Source organism: Sporothrix brasiliensis, assembly GCF_000820605.1.
Source record: "Sporothrix brasiliensis 5110 chromosome Unknown Cont19, whole genome shotgun sequence".
Classification (NCBI taxonomy): domain Eukaryota; kingdom Fungi; phylum Ascomycota; class Sordariomycetes; order Ophiostomatales; family Ophiostomataceae; genus Sporothrix; species Sporothrix brasiliensis.
Genome location: NW_024467138.1, coordinates 915315 through 932494, shown reverse-complemented (window position 1 = coordinate 932494; position 17180 = coordinate 915315). Strand labels below are relative to the sequence as shown.

General features: G+C 58.8%; 5 protein-coding genes across 5 annotated transcripts; 1 reads left to right on the top strand and 4 right to left on the bottom strand.

Moving 5' to 3' along the window:
* Positions 1-213: 213 nt before the first annotated feature.
* SPBR_00160 (uncharacterized protein) lies at positions 214-3132 on the top strand (the record flags this gene model as incomplete). The annotated part of the gene is made up of 2 exons (XM_040758480.1): positions 214-252; positions 382-3132. The coding sequence occupies 2 exons, from the start codon at positions 214-216 to the stop codon at positions 3130-3132; spliced, it is 2790 nt and encodes a 929-aa protein (XP_040618087.1).
* A 231-nt stretch (positions 3133-3363) lies between these two features.
* Positions 3364-6585, bottom strand: SPBR_00124 (uncharacterized protein; the record flags this gene model as incomplete). Its single annotated transcript, XM_040758444.1, has 1 exon — positions 3364-6585. One exon carries the CDS (start codon positions 6583-6585, stop codon positions 3364-3366), a length of 3222 nt encoding a protein of 1073 aa, XP_040618086.1.
* A 541-nt stretch (positions 6586-7126) lies between these two features.
* On the bottom strand, positions 7127-8491 carry SPBR_00636 (uncharacterized protein; the record flags this gene model as incomplete). The annotated part of the gene is made up of 1 exon (XM_040758955.1): positions 7127-8491. One exon carries the CDS (start codon positions 8489-8491, stop codon positions 7127-7129), a length of 1365 nt encoding a protein of 454 aa, XP_040618085.1.
* A 1602-nt stretch (positions 8492-10093) lies between these two features.
* SPBR_00306 (primary-amine oxidase) lies at positions 10094-12249 on the bottom strand (the record flags this gene model as incomplete). Its single annotated transcript, XM_040758625.1, has 2 exons — positions 10094-11887; positions 11956-12249. The coding sequence occupies 2 exons, from the start codon at positions 12247-12249 to the stop codon at positions 10094-10096; spliced, it is 2088 nt and encodes a 695-aa protein (XP_040618084.1).
* A 1116-nt stretch (positions 12250-13365) lies between these two features.
* SPBR_00193 (c6 zinc finger domain containing protein) lies at positions 13366-16059 on the bottom strand (the record flags this gene model as incomplete). The annotated part of the gene is made up of 2 exons (XM_040758513.1): positions 13366-15807; positions 15952-16059. 2 exons carry the CDS (start codon positions 16057-16059, stop codon positions 13366-13368), a joined length of 2550 nt encoding a protein of 849 aa, XP_040618083.1.
* Positions 16060-17180: the final 1121 nt, after the last annotated feature.

Genomic DNA, 17180 nt, shown 5'->3' with positions numbered 1-17180 from the left:
GCGTGCTGCATCTGACTTTAATTGTAGCTCGTTTCCTCTTTTCCGGGGCCGTCCCTTGATGCCACCCACCAAGCAAGCTTGATTTGCAGCCACGAGCATTCGCCTGTCGCTCGTCGGTTGTCGCTGGTTTTCGTCGAACAAATACCCTCTTCCGGCCGAAACGCATCTCGCCCTCTTTTTGGGGGTTTTTTTTCTTGGAGAACGGATGTCGAGATGGAGTCGGTCAGCTGCATTATCTGCCGAAGGCGGAAGGTGAGTCTCCTTGGTGGAAGGCGAGAGGTGGAAGGTGCAGGCGGGCACAGACATGGTCGCACTTGCCAGGACACGACCCAACATCCATTGTTCCTTCCCGTTCCCGCTGACAATTCACCTGTTACGCAGATCAAGTGCGACCGGCGACCCATAACGTGTGCCAATTGCGCCAAGTTTGGTGCCCCTTGCAGCTACCGCGAGGCTCCTTCCGCCTCTGCCACCGCGACTTCCGCTTCCGAACCGGGTCTCGGTGTTCATCACAACCAACGTGGCGGCGCCCTCTCATCCACAGCCACAACGACCCAGGCCGGCCTGCAGCGGCGACGGATTCTGCGCTCGTGCACGGCATGCAAGCGGGCCAAGGCCAAGTGCTCGGGCGGCACATCGTGCGCGCGCTGCATCCGGCGGGGCGTTGCCTGCGTGTACGAAGGCAGCCGGGCAGATGCGTCTGTTTCATCGACGACGACGACGACGACTCCCGCTGACCAGGTCCTACAACTGGCTCCGGCTCCAGCTCCGGCCGTTGCTCCAGAGATTATGTACCGATCTGCGGCCAATGACAGCAGCATCGCAGGCGACCCGTCGGACACGTTTCCGTCGCCCGACTCGGCAGGCCTCGTTACGCCACTGCCAGTAACAGTTTCATCATCAACATTGCCATCACAGCCCTCGCATCATCCAGAAGGCGTCTCCGCCGTACCGGACTGGCTGCTTGCACCGGGACTGCCACCCATGGACCGGCTGCGTGGCCTCCTTGCCACCTACTTTGCCCGCATCTATCCGCTGCGCTGCTTGGGGTTTCTGCATATGCCGACGTTCTTTGAGCGGCTGCGCGACCCGCAATCGGTCTACGCCGACGAATATGGCCTGATAAACGCCATGTGTGCCTTGGCCGCGCCGTTCCACTGTGTCGACAGGGCCGGTGTGTCAACAGGAACATCTCCAACGTCCGCGACGGCGCCCACCCGCTTCTACGATGCTGGAAGCGGCTGGGCGGCGACGGCCATGCAGCGCATATTCCACCACCTCGGCACGCCCGATGTCGAGAGCTTGATGACCGAAATGCTCGTGCACGAATATTACCTGCGCAACGGCGAGTATGCCAAAGCATTTATGCTGTCGGGCATCGTCGCACGCCATGTCCAGGTGCTGCAGCTGAACCTGGAGCACGACCACGACCTGCCGTCCCAGCAGCGAGCACGCAGCGCGGGTGGAGGCGGCGCCGAAACCATATCGTGGTCCAGCAAGGAGTGCCGGCGCCGGCTGGTGTGGTGCTGTTTCCTGCAGGACGCGTTCATGGAGTGCGGCATCGACCAGCTGCGCTTTGTCAACCCGGCCGACATCCAGGTGCAGCTCCCCTGCACCGAGGAGCTGTTTGTACGCAACAAGCCCTGCGTGACCGAGATGTTGACGCCCGGCCAGCTTCTGCCGTTTGTTGACCCGACCACAGCCGGTACCGCCGCCCACAATCTGGACCTGCGCGCCTATTATATTCGCGCCATGGCTATCCGCGCAAAAATCCTCAAGTACGTCAAAAATCTGCGTGGCGACGTGCCCTGGTCCCCGGACCCGCGCGTGAGCCGCTTCGCAAGCCTCGACCGCGAGCTGCGTGCCCTCGAGGCGTCTGTGCCCGACGAGTTGCGCATGACACCGGAAAACACCTCCGTGTTCCGATGGTCGGGCGGATGGTCGGGGGCCAGCGGCTCGGGCCGCCTGGGGCTGTACTTTGGCTTGCATATTCTGCTGGCGCAGACGTTCAATGACCTGTACCGCGTGGGCGTCGCCAACCTCGTGTTCCCGCACCACGCGACACAATGGATCCGCGCCCATGCACCTCTCGACTTTTTGCTTCGCTGCCATCGCATGTGCAGCAGCAAGGCTGTTGTCATTGCGACGCTACTCGAAGAGCTGTGGCAGACTAACCGGCTGAGTCTGGTGGATACGCCATACGCGATGCACGCGCAGGTGTGTAGCAGCGTTCTGGTGATGACCATTAGCTCATGGCAGGCGCTGCTGAGGAGCTCTCGGGGTCGACGAGGTGGTGTGGATGACCGGGGCAGCTCGGCGGATGGATGCGACGGTGTCGAAGTCCCAGACGGCGCTGACAGTCTTGGAAACGGAAACGGAGATTCAAATGGCAGCAACGATCCGCTGGTCGTCCCCGCCTTTCTCCCGGAACACCGCCGCCTTTTGCAGAGCAATGTGACTGTCCTCGACTTTCTGCGGAGGTACATCAAAGCCGATCTGTACTACGAGTCGGCCAAACAGGCGCTCCGTCGGTTTGAGGAGCTCGAAGCTCGCGGCAGCAGAAGCACCAGCGGTGCGGATGACACAGCAGGTACAGCAGCGACCAGTGCAGCAAATGAATCGTCGCAGTTCTCGCTCGAATACATCTTGAACCCACTTGGTGTCTATCCTATGGCGCGGAAACAGGCGCGGAACCGCCACGAGCCTGAAGCGAACGTGGCAGCCAGCGCGTCCAAGGCAGATACGTCGACAAGTACGCAGCATGCGCAGGATGAAAAGAACACCAAGATGGCACAAAATACGCAACAGCAGCATACACAAAATTCACCAAACGTGCCAGGGTCCGACAATGTACCTGGGAGCATGATGCCGTATGCCTACCCACCGAGGCAACCCACGTATGCCGGCATGCCTCCGACGACGCTGCCGCCGGACCAGCATGTTGTGCAGCATGAGCAGGTGCAGCCAGCGCTGCCACCATTGCCGGAGCAAGCAATAGCGGGTGGGCTGGACACGGCCGATGCCACCCAGTTTTCACTGTTCCAGATGTGGGATTGGGAGTCGGAGGTACCCGGCATGGACAACATGGGCTACCCGACATTCCTCGACACGTTCCCGGTGGCTTCTCATTAGGTGTGAATCTTCTTGATCTAGTTTTATTTTTGTTTCTGGAGGCCGGGGATCAAAAGGAGTTGGACGGTTGGAAATGTCGGGACAGCTGATGAGTTTTCATTTAATTCTTCAATCTAATGACAACGCACGTGGATGAAAATGGCAATAATTTTTGACAAGATAACGCCCCTATTATGCCCATGACATGTGTCCTCTATATTTGTTGTTGTTGGCTTTCTACGTACTCGCGGTCTACTTCCTCCGCGTGTCGGCCGCTTCACGGCCCAGCTGCTCCAGAGCTTCTTCGTACGCTGCCAGCCGCGCTTCGCCGAACCAGGCACGCGCACCACCCTCGTCGTCGCCGTCTGTAGCGACCTGCTTCTGCTTCTTCTGTTTGTGCTCACGGTCTTCACCACCCACCACGGCTTTGGCTACCTTGTTCGTGCGGCGGACGGTGGATGCCGAGGATGACAAAGAGGCAAGCAGCGCTGACTTGTTCTTGCTGCTCTGGCCGGCTACTTCCGGCCAAAACCAGCCAGCCTCCTTCTTGGTGTACAGCGTCCACGCATGGCCCGCCCAGCCGGCGCGCGCTGTGCGGCCGACACGGTGGACGTAGAACTCGACGCTGGGCGGCATGTCGTAGTTGATGACGTGGTCGAGGCGGGGCAAGTCAATACCGCGGGCAGCCAGGTCGGTGGCCACGAGGATGCGAAGCTTCTTGGACGGTTCGGTGCCAAAGGTGCGTAGGGTCTTGCGGCGCTCGGATGTACGGGTCGTGGATGTGATTGTGCCAATCAGAGGCGCGAGATCGGGGGCGAGCAGGGCCAGGAGGCGGGACAGGCGCAGGGCGTTTTCGTTGGACTTTGTGAAGACAAGGACGGTGCTGTTGAAAGGGGCGACCGGGGTCGTTTTTGTCTTGTTTGATGTGGTGTCCTCGTCTTCGTCCGTGTCGCTGTTGCCGCTACTCGAGTCACTGTTGTCGCTGTCGCTGTCGCTGTCATCAACACTCGAAGCACTCGAGTCGCTCGAGGAGTCGGAGTCAATAGGTTCACTCGAGTCGCTGTCGCTATCGCTATTGCTATCGCTATCCTCATCACTGTCCGCAGTTGGCTCGGCTGTCGATGCCGCCTTGCTGCCGCTAGTAGCGCTGGCACCGGACAGCAGTGCACTCCGCAACAGGTCGACCAGGTACAGCGGCTTCTGCGACTCGTCGCGCACCTTAATGGCCGACTCCTGGAGACGGTCTGGTAGAACGTACGCGGCATCGTCGCCTTCGGTGGCCAGGCCCTGGGCCTGCCGGGCCGTGCCCTCGAGGATAATGTGCGTGGGACGGCTGAGGCGCAGACTGTTGAGCAGACTGAGATCGCGCGTCATAGTGGCGCTGAGCACGACTTTTCGGACGCCGCTCTCGCACGAGTCAGCAAAGTCGCGAGCACCGAGCTTTTCGTTGGTCTCAGAGTGGGACGCGGGGGAGGAAGAAGAGGTGGCCGCCAGCCTGTCCATGACAATCGTCAGCCACTGCTGGTAGCTCTGGCCCAGCAGCTTGTCGGCCTCGTCGACGACGAGCCAGCGGACAAAGTCGAGAGTGAAACCTGGCGTGGACTGAATGTGCTCGACGAGGCGGCCTGGGGTGCAGACGAGAACGTCGACACTGGAGATGTGTTGGATGACGTGGTTGGGGAGGGGGAGGGTTGATGAAGTGGGTAGGCCAATGGTCTCGACAGCTGTGTACGAGGTTGCAGAAACTCCTGTCGCAGTGGTGGACGTCTCTGCCGCTGCGTCCTCAGCCGCAAAAGGCCATCGCTGGCGGTTGCTAAGCAAGGCCCGGTAGCCCTCCGGATCATAGACTTGGTCCTCCTCCATCAGCGTGGCCTGCTCCTTTTTGAACGACTGGCTGCCCATGGCAACACCAATGCGAACCTTTTTGCCCGACGTCTTGCTGCCGTCTGTGGCCGAACCACTGCTGCCGCCGTACGCCCGTGCACACGTCTCGCAGACGTCCTGCACCTGCTGCACCAGCTCACGTGTTGGCACAACAATGACGGCGCGCAAGCGCGTGACGCCCCGTGTGCGGCTGATGTCACGAATCAGAGGCAGTACGTAGGCCAAGGTCTTGCCGGAGCCCGTGGCAGCCGAAATCACGAGGTCTCCGCGGCCGGCGCCTCTGGATGGCCGGCGGGAGGGTAGAAGCATAGGCACAACGGCAGTCTGGACAGCAAAGGCCTCGGTCCAGCCCTTTTCATCACGCAGGACCTTCGTCGCGCGCTCGTCGATGCCCAATTCGGGACTGATGCCGAGTTCGGCAAAGGGCTTGCGCGTAGTGGAGGCGACACGGACAGGGTCGGCCAGCCACGGTGGAAGGGTATCGTAGGCTGGGCGGGCGGTGCCTTCGGGGATGGGTGCGGGCTGCGGCAGGGGCTCGAGGCCGTGGAGTTCGGCTGGTTCGTTGGCGGCGTCTGCGCTGGCGCCGTTGTCCTCGCCACGTGCGGCAGTCGCTGGCGCGCGTTCTTGGGCCTTTTTGAGGGACTTGTTCTTCTTCTCAAGCAGAGCTTTATGACGAACGGACAGTTCCTCGACCTCTTGGGAGATGGCGGCTTCGTTCTTGGATTTTTTGTTCTTCTTTTCCCTTTTCGGTTTGTTTTCTCTGAACTGGTCGACCATTGGTGTGTCGACAGCCTGGGCGGGTATGGTGGTGGCTCTAGCAGGCTCTTCCGTGTCTACTTCCATCGGCTCTTCTGTTACCGCAGGCGGTGCCGGGGCCTTCTTGTCCTTGTTTTGTTCTTTCTTTTCTTCTGTCTCGCCGTCCGTTTTGCTATTTTTCTTTTTCTTCTGTTTTGGCTCGTCCTCGACCTCTTTCGTTTCCACGGGCACTTCAGTCTGCCCGTCTTCCTTGGTCTCTTGTATTTTCTCCTTTGCCGTGTCTACTTTCTCCCTCTCCTTCTTCTCAACCGTGTCGTTTTCTTCGGCATCGTCACCCTCGTCGTCATTGTCCTCGTCGTCGCCACCGCGCTTCTTGGACTTGCGCCTCCGCTTGCGTTTCTTCTTTTCGCCCGCCGGCGGAGCTGTTCCGTTTGTGCTCTTGTTCGCGTCCACGTCAGTACGAGGTGTCGACACAGCCGTCGACTCGGGCTCTTCATATGCCCGAGGCCGTTTGCTTGCGCCGGCACCACCCATCAGGCCCAGCCGGGCCGCAGAGACATTTGCGTATTCGTCGTCCTCAAAAACAATCTTCCGTTTCTGGGTTGCAGGCAGAGACGCGGCTGGTGTTGGTATGGGCTGTTGGGCAGAAGGTATCGGGCGAGCAGCCTGTTGTGTCGGTCGTGGAGGAGCAAAGCGGCTGGAGCTGGGAGAGCCATTGACGCCGTTGACAATGTCGGCGCCATTGGGGAGCGCGGTCGCCGGAGCCGGAGCCGGTTCTGCCGGCCGGGCCGTGCTGGCAGCATTGCTCTTGGGCGGAACCCAGCGTGCGTACATGGTGGGCAGACTGGCACGTCTGGTGTTGGAGAGGGAGGGGGCAGAGTCGAGGCCGAGGAATTTTGCATGAGCCCTCGTACGAAGACCTCCAAGGGAAAGACTATTATAGCGTAGACAGCAAGATTTTGCCGGCACGAAAGAGAAAGAGCGAAAGTCGATTCTGCCATGGCCCACCGCCAAATATTTTCAGTGGGTCTTGTTATCTTATCGCAGGCACTACTGGTCTGAAATACTTGTGAGGGGCCGCTAAATGCTGCCTCAACGTCGCTGTAAATTGCTCCATTACAGCGCGTTGCTCGTCACCAACTTTTCGGCTCATTCACTAGACTCTTATCTACACACGATGATCGCCCATTTAATGTGTGAACTGGCTCACTGGATAAGATTATTAACGGTAAAACAAGACAAGACTGACAAATTCAGAGCAGGACTATACTAATGAGATATCATGGATCATGGAATGAGACGGTATATGGCGAGAATCGACAAGACAACAATTGGACTGAAAAGAAACACAAACAAGTGACCTCCACTTCGGCCCTCACGACGACTCGGTCTGGCCCAGGGACCGCAGGGTGCCAATCAGCTGCACGCTGTACTCGACGTGCTGCAGCTCCTCGCGCGTCCAGCGGGCGCCGGCCGTGGTGCGCCAGGTGGTGACGTTGTTTTCGATTTCCTCGCGCAGCAGGTCGGCCTTGCGGCGCATCTCGCGGCGGCGGGTCTGGTCGTCCTCGTGGATGGCGTAGCGCTCGCCGTGGATGGCCAGCTCCATCTTGTAGAGCTCGCGCAGCATGTTTGTGGTGTCGCGGATGTCGGCGGGGGTGACGTCGACGTTGGACATGGCGTGCTGCTGGGTGGTCATCTGGGACGACGCGTGCTGTGGCGGCGGCGGTTGCTGTTGTCGGTGCAACGTCTGCGGCTGCTGCTGCTGCTGCTGCTGCTGCTGTTGGCGCTGCTGTTGGGTGGCCGGCTGCGGATAGGTCGGGGCGACGGCCTGGGCACCGCCCTTGGACTTGCCGCCCAGCAGGCTGTGGTGCGCTTTGGCCGACTGCTGCCCTGGCGGAGGAGGCGTGAACTGCTGCTGTGGCTGTGGCTGTGGCTGTTGCCGGGGTGGAAAGGGTGCGCTTCCGGGAGAGAACGGCTGCTGTTGTGCCTGGTGGTACAGGTTGGCATGCGATGACTGGTGCTGCGGCTGTTGGGGATGCGAGTACTGGGGCGGAGGAGTTGGGAAGGCCGACTGCGAGCTTGTCGTCCCTGCCGACTGTGCGCCGGCCGATCGTGGAGGTGGCGGGACATTGTTCGTGTTGGGGTCGCCGTGGCCGCTGTGAACGCTGCCGCCGGGGGACGTGAGGTCGTCGGCCGTGCTGGCCAGCGGTGGCGGGAGTGCGTTGAGGAAGCTGATGTCGGCGCCGTACGACGGGCCGCCGATGCTCCCGTTGACGCTCCCGCCATTTGCACTCGGACCGTTTCCGTATGGCAGCCCGATGCCGTTGCCAGCCGCGGCAGCACCGCCCAGTGGATTCGCCACATCCACGCCGTTGTAGAAGGCACCGGGGGGCGGGAATTGGTTCTGCTGCGGCGGCACATGCGATTGCTGTGGCATGCCGGCGGCTGGGAAGAATTGGCTCTCACCAAGACCACCAAAGCCTCCCGCACCTCCCGCACCTCCCGCACCACCCGGAGCACCACCACCTATGTATCCGGCAAAAATGGGCGGCGGCGGCGGCGTACGGGAGCGAGTGCTGCCGTTGGCCTGGCCGTTGCGCAGACTGAGGTCGGCCATGGACGGCAGGGGATTGCTGCTCCCGCTGCTGCTGCTGGACGGGCCACCTTTGCCGTCCTTGTGATAAGGTTGAGCATGTGTCTTTTGCGCCGTGGAGAAGAGGCGCTTCATTTTGCTCGTCATCGTGATGGTTACGTGTGTCGCAAGGAGAGACTTTGGTGTTGGCGATTCGGATAAGATGGAAGACGCGGAGTGAGGAGAGCTGAACCGCACGACCGAAGAGAGAGGCCCAAGACAAAGCCAGGCGTAAATTGCGATTAAGCAGCCTTGAGTAGGTCTGTCGAGGAAAGATAGACAACAAAAGATGTAGCGAACAAAAACCACCAAAGACAAGACTCACAATTCTCAGGAGCCAAGAAAGCTTTCCGGCTTCCAAAGCTGTTCAGCATTTGCTGGAGCTACGGAAGGAATTCGTTTCTCGAGCTCCCTCACTCCCTCCTTACCATTTGCTTCTCATGTCAAATGCTGGGGGCTGTGAGCCTCGCCTGGAACCAAAGCAATATTGTCGCTGCCGCCTTACCAGCGCCTTTCTCGTCGAGGCAGTGTAGCTTGCAGCAACCCCCAAAAGATACATCGTAAGGCAGGTCAAGGGGGGCGTGCGATTAGCAGCTGGCGGACATATTGAACAGGGGGCGCAGCGCTGTGTTCTGGCGCACTGTGCAGCTCATGTCTCCTGACGAGCCTGGAGCAAGCCAAGCTAGACCGTTTCAAGGCGGCCCGAGGCTCGCTAAAACACAGCGCCGACGACACCGACAGCGAATAAAGCAAACGTGTGGCAAGCTTGCTATCACGGCTGCACAAGAAGGACACAGACCTGCGCTGATTGCGACATTTGCAAAGCTTCTTCGTGTTTCTTCTCCCCCCAGCGACCCGACACCCGGGGCTGATGTTCCGTGCTGAAGAGACATATGTAAACAAAAGGGAGACGGAGTCGAAGAAGACTCAGTCCGTAGAAGCAAAGAGAAAGACGACAGGCGTGGCCTCGCCGGACAGCTTTGGCAGGTCTTTTGGTGGCAGTCTTAACTGGAGTGCTAGGCTGCCAATGCGTGGCCCCCGCATAGAGAGCCTACGATGTAGAGTGCCTGTGTCTTGTCTCGCCTGGGCCACTGAGATGCTGCCACAAGACAAGAGAGTCGCAACGGGCGAAACAGAGGCCGCGAAAAGAGCCTCCTGTGGGGAGCTCTCGAGCAGCCGTCGTCACCGCACTGTGGGCATTTGTGCCTTTTTGTCCTGTGTCAAGTCGTCCACAGTGGCAGGCACTGTCCCGGATGCAGCCTCCTGTTCTTGACCGACGAGACACGACCGATAGGAGGGCGCAGTCATATGCACCATGCAAGCCACATTGACGGGCCCTCTGTTGTATGGAGGAGGATAACCGTGTACGTCGGAAAGTAGGGAAACGCGAAACGGGCAAACGAGGGGAGCCGATCGGCGGTTTGGACCCCTAGGTGACGAGCAACTTCAGCCTCGTGAACGTGGTTTGCACGCCCCCCTCCTGTTGGAATCCCAAGGTCTCGGAGGATTGACATAGGCCTCTCAAGGATGTTTTGTGGGATGAGAAGAGACCTGTTGTTGGAATCTTTGGCGTTCGATAGTCCCAGTACGAGAGGTAGATAGTTTGGTAAGAATAAAACTATTTAAATTTTAAATTGAATTCAACAAGTACACTAAGTGGCATCCGCCATAGTTGGGTCATTGTCTGTTTGCTCTTGTACTTTGCCGTCGTCAACCTAATGAGCTCTTGCAGCACGAGCCATTTGCACCGCTCGTACTGTTTGCACCGTTTGCGCCGGTTGCCTTGCCGGTCACAACCAGCGTGCTCATTGTATCTGTTGCGTCGTATGCGCCGTCCTTTTTCGCCGCCCGAACCTGGCTCGGCGTGACCGAGTACGACGGCGGCACGTCCATCACCGGGTTGCTGGCAAAAAAGTGGCGCGGCCGCAGCAGCAGCACAATCGGCTCCGCCGGCATCACGGGGTAGTCCTCGGGCGCGGGGAAGTGCGTCAAGCCAAACGTGTGCCACAGCACCACGTCCGTGTTCACGACCGAGTCCGTGCCGGCGCCGATCCACGCCGGCAGCCCCAGCGACGGCTCGCCCGACGTCTGCGGCACGTGCCGGCCAGCCGGGTACAGCTGGTCGTCGGCGTACGCGGTGACGTGCACCGTGTGGCGCGCAAACGCCGCGCGCTTCCACACGAGCGACTGCGGCTGCGGTAGCAGCGTCGGCACCTCGCGGCTCACCAGCTTGTACGAGGCCGGCTGGCCGCTGTACGGGTGCACCGCGCTCTCGTTGACCATGTCCCAGGTGCGCATCGTCGCCCAGTCAAAGTCGGTCTTGGCCTGCGCGGCCGTCTCGAGCCGCGTGCGCTTGGCGTAGAACGCATTCCCGTACACGTTCTCGGCGCTGCCGACCGGGTGCGGCGACGGCACCGCGTCGGCCGTGAACACGGAGTTGCGGTGTCCGCCGCCCACGTTGGGGTTGATGCGCAGGCAGAACAGGTGCTGGTGGTTGTGCGCGTTGACGCCGGGGAACACCTGCGTGCCCCAGCCATGCGTGTCCTCGCCCGGGCCGATGACGTACGTGTTGAGGATGCCCGTGAGCCGCACGTTGGGCTCGATCGTGCCGTCTTGGTGGAAGATCCACTGCACGGCGTACTCGTAGTTGGCGGCCGTGAAGATGTGCTGCACAACCAGCTTGCGTGCGCGCGTGACCGTCGTCGAGTCGTCGCGGAAGTCGCTGTGCTTGAACAGGATGCCGTCGTCCTCCTCGTGGATGCAGACGGCATTCCTGATCGTGCGCACGCCGCCTGCGCGCGTCGGCATCGACGCGTCCAAGTAGGCGATGCTGCCCTTGCAGTCGCAGCCCAGAGACAGGCTGTTGGCCATGTAGCCCGCGCCATACTCGCCGAGATCGAACGCGTGCTTGCGCTGGTGCGGGTGCTCCGGGTTGCCGTACGGCACCACCATCTCGACGAGCGACATGCGGTAAAAGATGGGCCGCGGGCGGCCGTTGTCGACATAGCGGATGTTGTTGAACACGGCGCCTTCGCGGTAGTTGAAGCCCACGTGGAACCGCCAGTTCTGCCACGACACCTCGTTGCCCTCCATGGAAAACGACACGCCCTCGGGCTGCGAGATGTTGATGGGCTTCAGGTCCGTGCGGTAGCCGCCGCGCGTCTCCTGTGCCACGTGGTGGTAGTCGAGCGGCGCCACCGTGGAGAGCGGTCGGCGCACCTTGGGGATGTCAATGGCCACAATGGCGTCCTTGTTTCCGTCGTAGATGGGGCAAAAGTCAAGCGGGTATTGGTACTGCGTGTTGTCAATGTCTGGCCGGTAGTACATGAGCGCCTGCTGTAGCCGTGTGTCGCTGCCATACCGCTCGTCGTAGCCAATGGTCCACGGGTCGCAGTAGACCTTGTGCATGTCCTCGCGCGCCACGCCGCTCAGCACGCACTGCTCGATGACCTGCGGGTCCTGCCGCACCACTTGCTCGACGTGCTGGAGCTCCTCCATGAGAATCTGTCGGGTGTTAGTAGGTCCATCAGCAAAGGTATATTGTATCTAACAAAGTTGCTGGGTGGGCTCACAATCGGCTGTACGCCAGAGAGCTTCTCCCAGGCGGTGATCTTGCCGCCGGAGATGTCCACCAGACCATCGTAAACCGTACCCGCAGGGTTCTCGATCACGACAACTTCAGCTACACGTGCCGGTCGCGGTGCCGTGTCAGGCGCATCCAGCCATGCTGTCATGGCCGCCTTGCGCGGCTCCTGGAGTGACACCACATGGAAGAGCAGACCGTCGCCGTGGGCCTTCTTGACGAGGGCGACGGCCGTCCCGATTTCGGCCGGTGAGAGGGGATCAAAGGGATGAGGAAGAGGCATGTTGGGGATATGGGGTACAATATCATGAGACGGCGAGGAAAAAGGAAGCGTCGATAATCTAAGAAGAAGGCTCGACGATCGATGTGTGTTGCTCGTGTCTGTTAGAGATGTGGATGAGGGCGGGACGGAGAGTCTAGAAACGTCAAACAAACTGCGTCTGGGGAGCTTCGCTATCAAGAGAAGAAAGTCGTAAGACACGTAGAGATGCCAAACTACAGATTGAAGACGACAAGTTTCGTTTCATCAAGACACTCCCGGCTGGTCGACAAGCCTTTAACGCCTACATATTATATTTTAGAGTTTGTCTGCTTCGTCTTCCCCGTTTCTGGACCACCAACGGGTTGCATCTCTTATCGCGACATCTACACTCTAAAGGAAACGTCCTCTGGCTCTTTCTCCGCTTTACTTACGAGTATGGCCTTCAGAAACTGCAGATAACAGAACGTGCCCCTCTAAAAGTGTCACTCCAAACCACCAGCATTTCTGTACGATCTGGAGATAGTACTTCGTACGTGTAGATAAAGATAAAAGATACCGCGCCGCCAGCGAATCATCTAACACGACCGGCGCTTGCCGCGTTCACCCACTCAACGACAGTTTCGTTGTCGGCCCCAAGTTCTCAGTTGTCAGCAGAGTTACTCACCAATACCAAAGACGCTCCTGTTCCAATGAGGGCAGCATAATCGTAAATAATTTCCTAACTAGGTAAAGGCAGAGATGCCTCGCAGCACTACTGCGCGGCAACCCACTTATTCCCCTCCAAAGTCCAGGCCCCAATGCGCTCCTCCATTCACTTGGCCTTGGCCCTTGAAGCTCCTTGAAGCTCCTGTGGTATTTTGACCTCTCCTCAGGTAATGCCTCGTCCTCTGGCTGGCGAGACTGTTGAGCCTGTCTCTGTGCCAATGATGTGGAAAATTAATCATGTAAGTATCATTAGACCTCTATGGCCACGACATCATGTTCCGTAGATCCTTTGTAAAATGTCCGTAACGTGAGCTGCGCGACAAAGTGTAAATGCAAAATGCGCCCCCCCCCCCCCCCCCCCCCCCATGCCTCCAAGAATACCCGCCGCAGTAGTCCGATGAGAGTGAAATGCGTGCTCGTGTAACCAAACTCCTATGCCATAATTGTCTCCCAGCCGTTCTGGATCATCACATCCATCCAGTACACATCCGCTTCGCCCTCCATCCCCAATCCCCCTCCGGCGACGCACTTGGCCCGCGCCTCCGCCTGCTGGTCCATTTCCACCCATGTCTGCTTGACAATGTTAAGGCAGGCCTGGATCGGTTTCGGCGGCAGCACGTGCAAGAAGGCATTCAACCGGCTCTCAATAAAACCGCGCGCCCGCGTCACCTCCACAGTCTCCATGTCCAGGTTGAGCAGCGCGTGCAGCGGCAGGCTAGCGCCGCCCATGCCGCCCACTGTGCTGGGGACGGCGCCGCCGGGCCGTCGCTTCTTTGTGATGCGCAGTTCGCTCGACAGAGCGACGAGCAAAAACGGCTGGAAGTCGCGGGTACCCGACTCGATGGGTATCGTCTTCATCATTTCCAGACTGCGCAGTGTGTACGACGTGAGCCACTTGACGCGCTCCTCGTGTGTAATCGCGGGCTCGTCCGCTGCGCCGTTGTCGTCCTGGAACGACGTGCCCAGGTGGGCGTAGTCGCCGTTGGCACCTCGCCGTTCCCGTCGTAGGCGGGCCGACAACAGGTCGGGGAAGACGTGGTAGATCTGGACAAGACCCGTGTTCCGAATGATCTCAGCCAACGTGAGCAGGTGCCACACGGGTGTGTTGCGGTCTTCCGTGTCCTTGACCGATTGCTCTGTCGGATGTGAAATGTTCACAAGGCGCTCCTCCAGCTCTCTTGCGGTCGCCATATCCTTCTTGAGCTGGTTGATGTGCGCCATGGAGGCGAAGCGATGCGCGTAATTGAATTTGCGTTGCCGCCGGATCAAGCGGCCGACCTTTAGAACTGCCAGCTGAGTCTCCGCACAGAAACCCGTCCAGGGATGGGGCACACGAGGTCCGGGGATGGATTGGGGACCGAAATGCCGTTCTGACGAATCTGGGCGTTCGTCGGGGACCGTCGATATGGTGTCGTCGTCTGTGACAAACGCAAGAAGCATTTCCCAGTACAGCATCGACTCGCGGAAGAAGCGGAAGCTGCGGTCACCGCCGGCCTCGCCAAACGTCGAGGCTGGCATAGTGGAAAGACACGCGGCAATCTGGTTGAAAAACGGCAGACCGAGATCTTGAGGGTCATGCCAGCTGGATGTACCACCCAGCATGAGAATCGCAAGCATCGAGTTGGCGTCCCACTCGGTTGTCTTGGCTAGCAGCTCGGCAGCTTCTTGGCGCAGTTGGCGGCCGATCGACGCAACCTCTGGGAAATCACGTACAAGAGACGCTGCTGCCATGCTTTGGAGGGTGCAATAAATGATTCTCGACGAGTTCCAAGTGCGCACGACAGCCGAACGGAAAGGGTTCATGCGGCTATCGTAGCACGAGTATACCTGTGCCGTCACCTTGAAGTAGAATTCAACAAGCACAGTGCTAATATCGTTCAAAGAAGTGATCGAGAGGGACGGGCTGCTTTGGCAACCCTGAACGGGGGCCAGCTGCAGCGCCTCTGAAGCCGGTGATGCGTGGCCAAAAATCACCTCACTCACGTTTTCGTCTACCTCACTGTCGGACCGGCTTTCTACCTGGTAGGAAGGCCGCGTGGTAGTATCGAGGGCTAAACTGGTGTGGCTCGGAAGATGCGGCCACCTTCCCCGAAGGAGTCCATCGAGTCCATCGCTGGGCGCGGACGTAAGGTTATCCGGAGGTGACTCAGTCGATACCCGGTGCGGAAATCCATCCGTTCTCGAAATGTACTCCACATCATCGCCGTTTTCGGTTGGTAACGTAGACGGAGCTGTGCTGCTCTGCTGTGCCGTAGACATTATGCTTGGCATGGCCATGCTCGTGCCACTCGGGAACCCGCCAGTCCATGATCCATCAAGCCCAGCGGTTACCATAAGATTGCTATGGAGCATCGCATCGCCATCCAGTGCCTTCTGGGCTGCAAATAAGGGGTTGTTGATGCCCATATATATTTCGGGGAACTCATGGATCGGCACTGGAATGTGGTCGAAAAGGTTGGCCCAAGCCACGTTTCGTGGGTTACTCGAAAGGTTGCTGTTGAAGGGGACAGAATGGGGCATGGTCATCTCAGGCTCCGGGCTGCCGACGCTAGAGGCGAACTGCGTCGTTGGGGTCGTCGTATTCGTGCCGGTTCCCATTGGCGAGGGGAGAGGATGCTGCTGGGCGCCGTCTGCCGAGGAGGGACTGTGTTGCGATCGAGGGGTTGTGATCTGTCGCTGTGCTTGTTGTCGGGGAGAGCTTGCGAGATCGTGCGTCTGCGTAGGAGCGTGGAGTTCCTGTTGCGCGGGTATCGGGGCGGGCGCGGGAGCTGCAGCGGCCGGCGCATCGGACTTCTGGGCCTGCTTGCGCCGAGCCTGCTGCTTCTTCTGACCTGGCTCGGCCCGGAAGACCTCATGTTTCGCAGACCAACGTAGCTTTTGCTCGTACCCGGGGCATTGGACACCTACACGTACGCAGCGGTCGCATTCCGGATGCTGCTCGTCACACCGCACCTAGGAACACGAACCTCAGCAAAGGCAAGTCGAAATAGATACATGAGCAACAGGACATGGGCTTACCCTCTGCTGTTTGCATCTGGAACAGCCATTACGCGAGTAGCCATAATACGCGCGCGTCCGGCCACTGCCGTTGGCACCGCGGGCCGTCTTCTTCGTGGCAGTCTCCATGCTGACTAGTGAGAGGAGACGAGAGAATGTCAGGAGCTCCGATGAGTCGGGGGATCCAACAATAGCAGAAGCAGTTGTTGTCAGGGAATCGAGAAAACCGTCGCCATCCTCAACGAGTGAAGTTTGATCCGATAAGATAAAGTGGGTGTGTCAGCCGGCCAGAATCGCCAGCCAGGAAATGCAACGGAGAGAAACAGAAGTTTGGGAAAGACCGAAAGAGGGGGCTCGTGAAGTGGGTTCTCTACAGAGTATGCAATTGCCGAGAGGGTGAAACCGCTCCGTCGGTGGAGAGGTAGAAAGTGGAATTGGATATCCTGGAGCTGCTCTCAAACTGGGGTGGACAGAGAGATTGAGTGCGAAGATGACGAGACACAAAGAAAAGGAAAGGCCGTGATGTGAAAATTGACTTGGTCATTCGTTTTCGGGGGACTCGACAATGATTCGGAAGGGGCATACGGCACTAGCAAACACCTGGAGGACACGTGATCTCCTAAGAAATGGAAGATTTTAGCGTATGCTCCCCAGGAAAGAGCCTGGACCGTGCCAGAAGCATGGCAACATGGGTCGTTCTTTCTTGGTGCTTCTTTCTATCTTCGTGCCTGTCCGGCCTGCGTCAGGAAAGCTTCAAAATGCGGCTTCCCCGCCGCTTTTTTTTTGATTTGTAAACCCCAAAGGTCGTGACTGCCTCTTTATTATTTTGGCTGCTCCTGCGTGTAAGGTCGGTACCCGTTGACTGGTCGGTTGGTACAAGGCTCGTGTTTTTATTAGTCGTTATTTCCTGATTAGGAAAAAAACATCGAACGACAAATTTTAGGAGTCCCCAATTTTGCTAAACACCACCAGGTCACATGCTCGGAGACGCTCCTGGTCAAAATGGAAGTCACGACTGTGCGACAACACTCAAATCTAGAAATGGTTTGAATCTAGCTTCGACGCGTACTTGCAAGAAAGGCAGGATCGAACGGCAATAGATGGAGCGAAAGCGTGACCTGGACCCTCCTTTAGACGAGAACACCACGGCCCCTTTTGCCCAGGCCGCAGAATGAAAACAAACGAAACTCAAACACAACATTAACGCAAGTGAGGTATCTAAACATGCGGCTTGTAACATTGCCCAAACA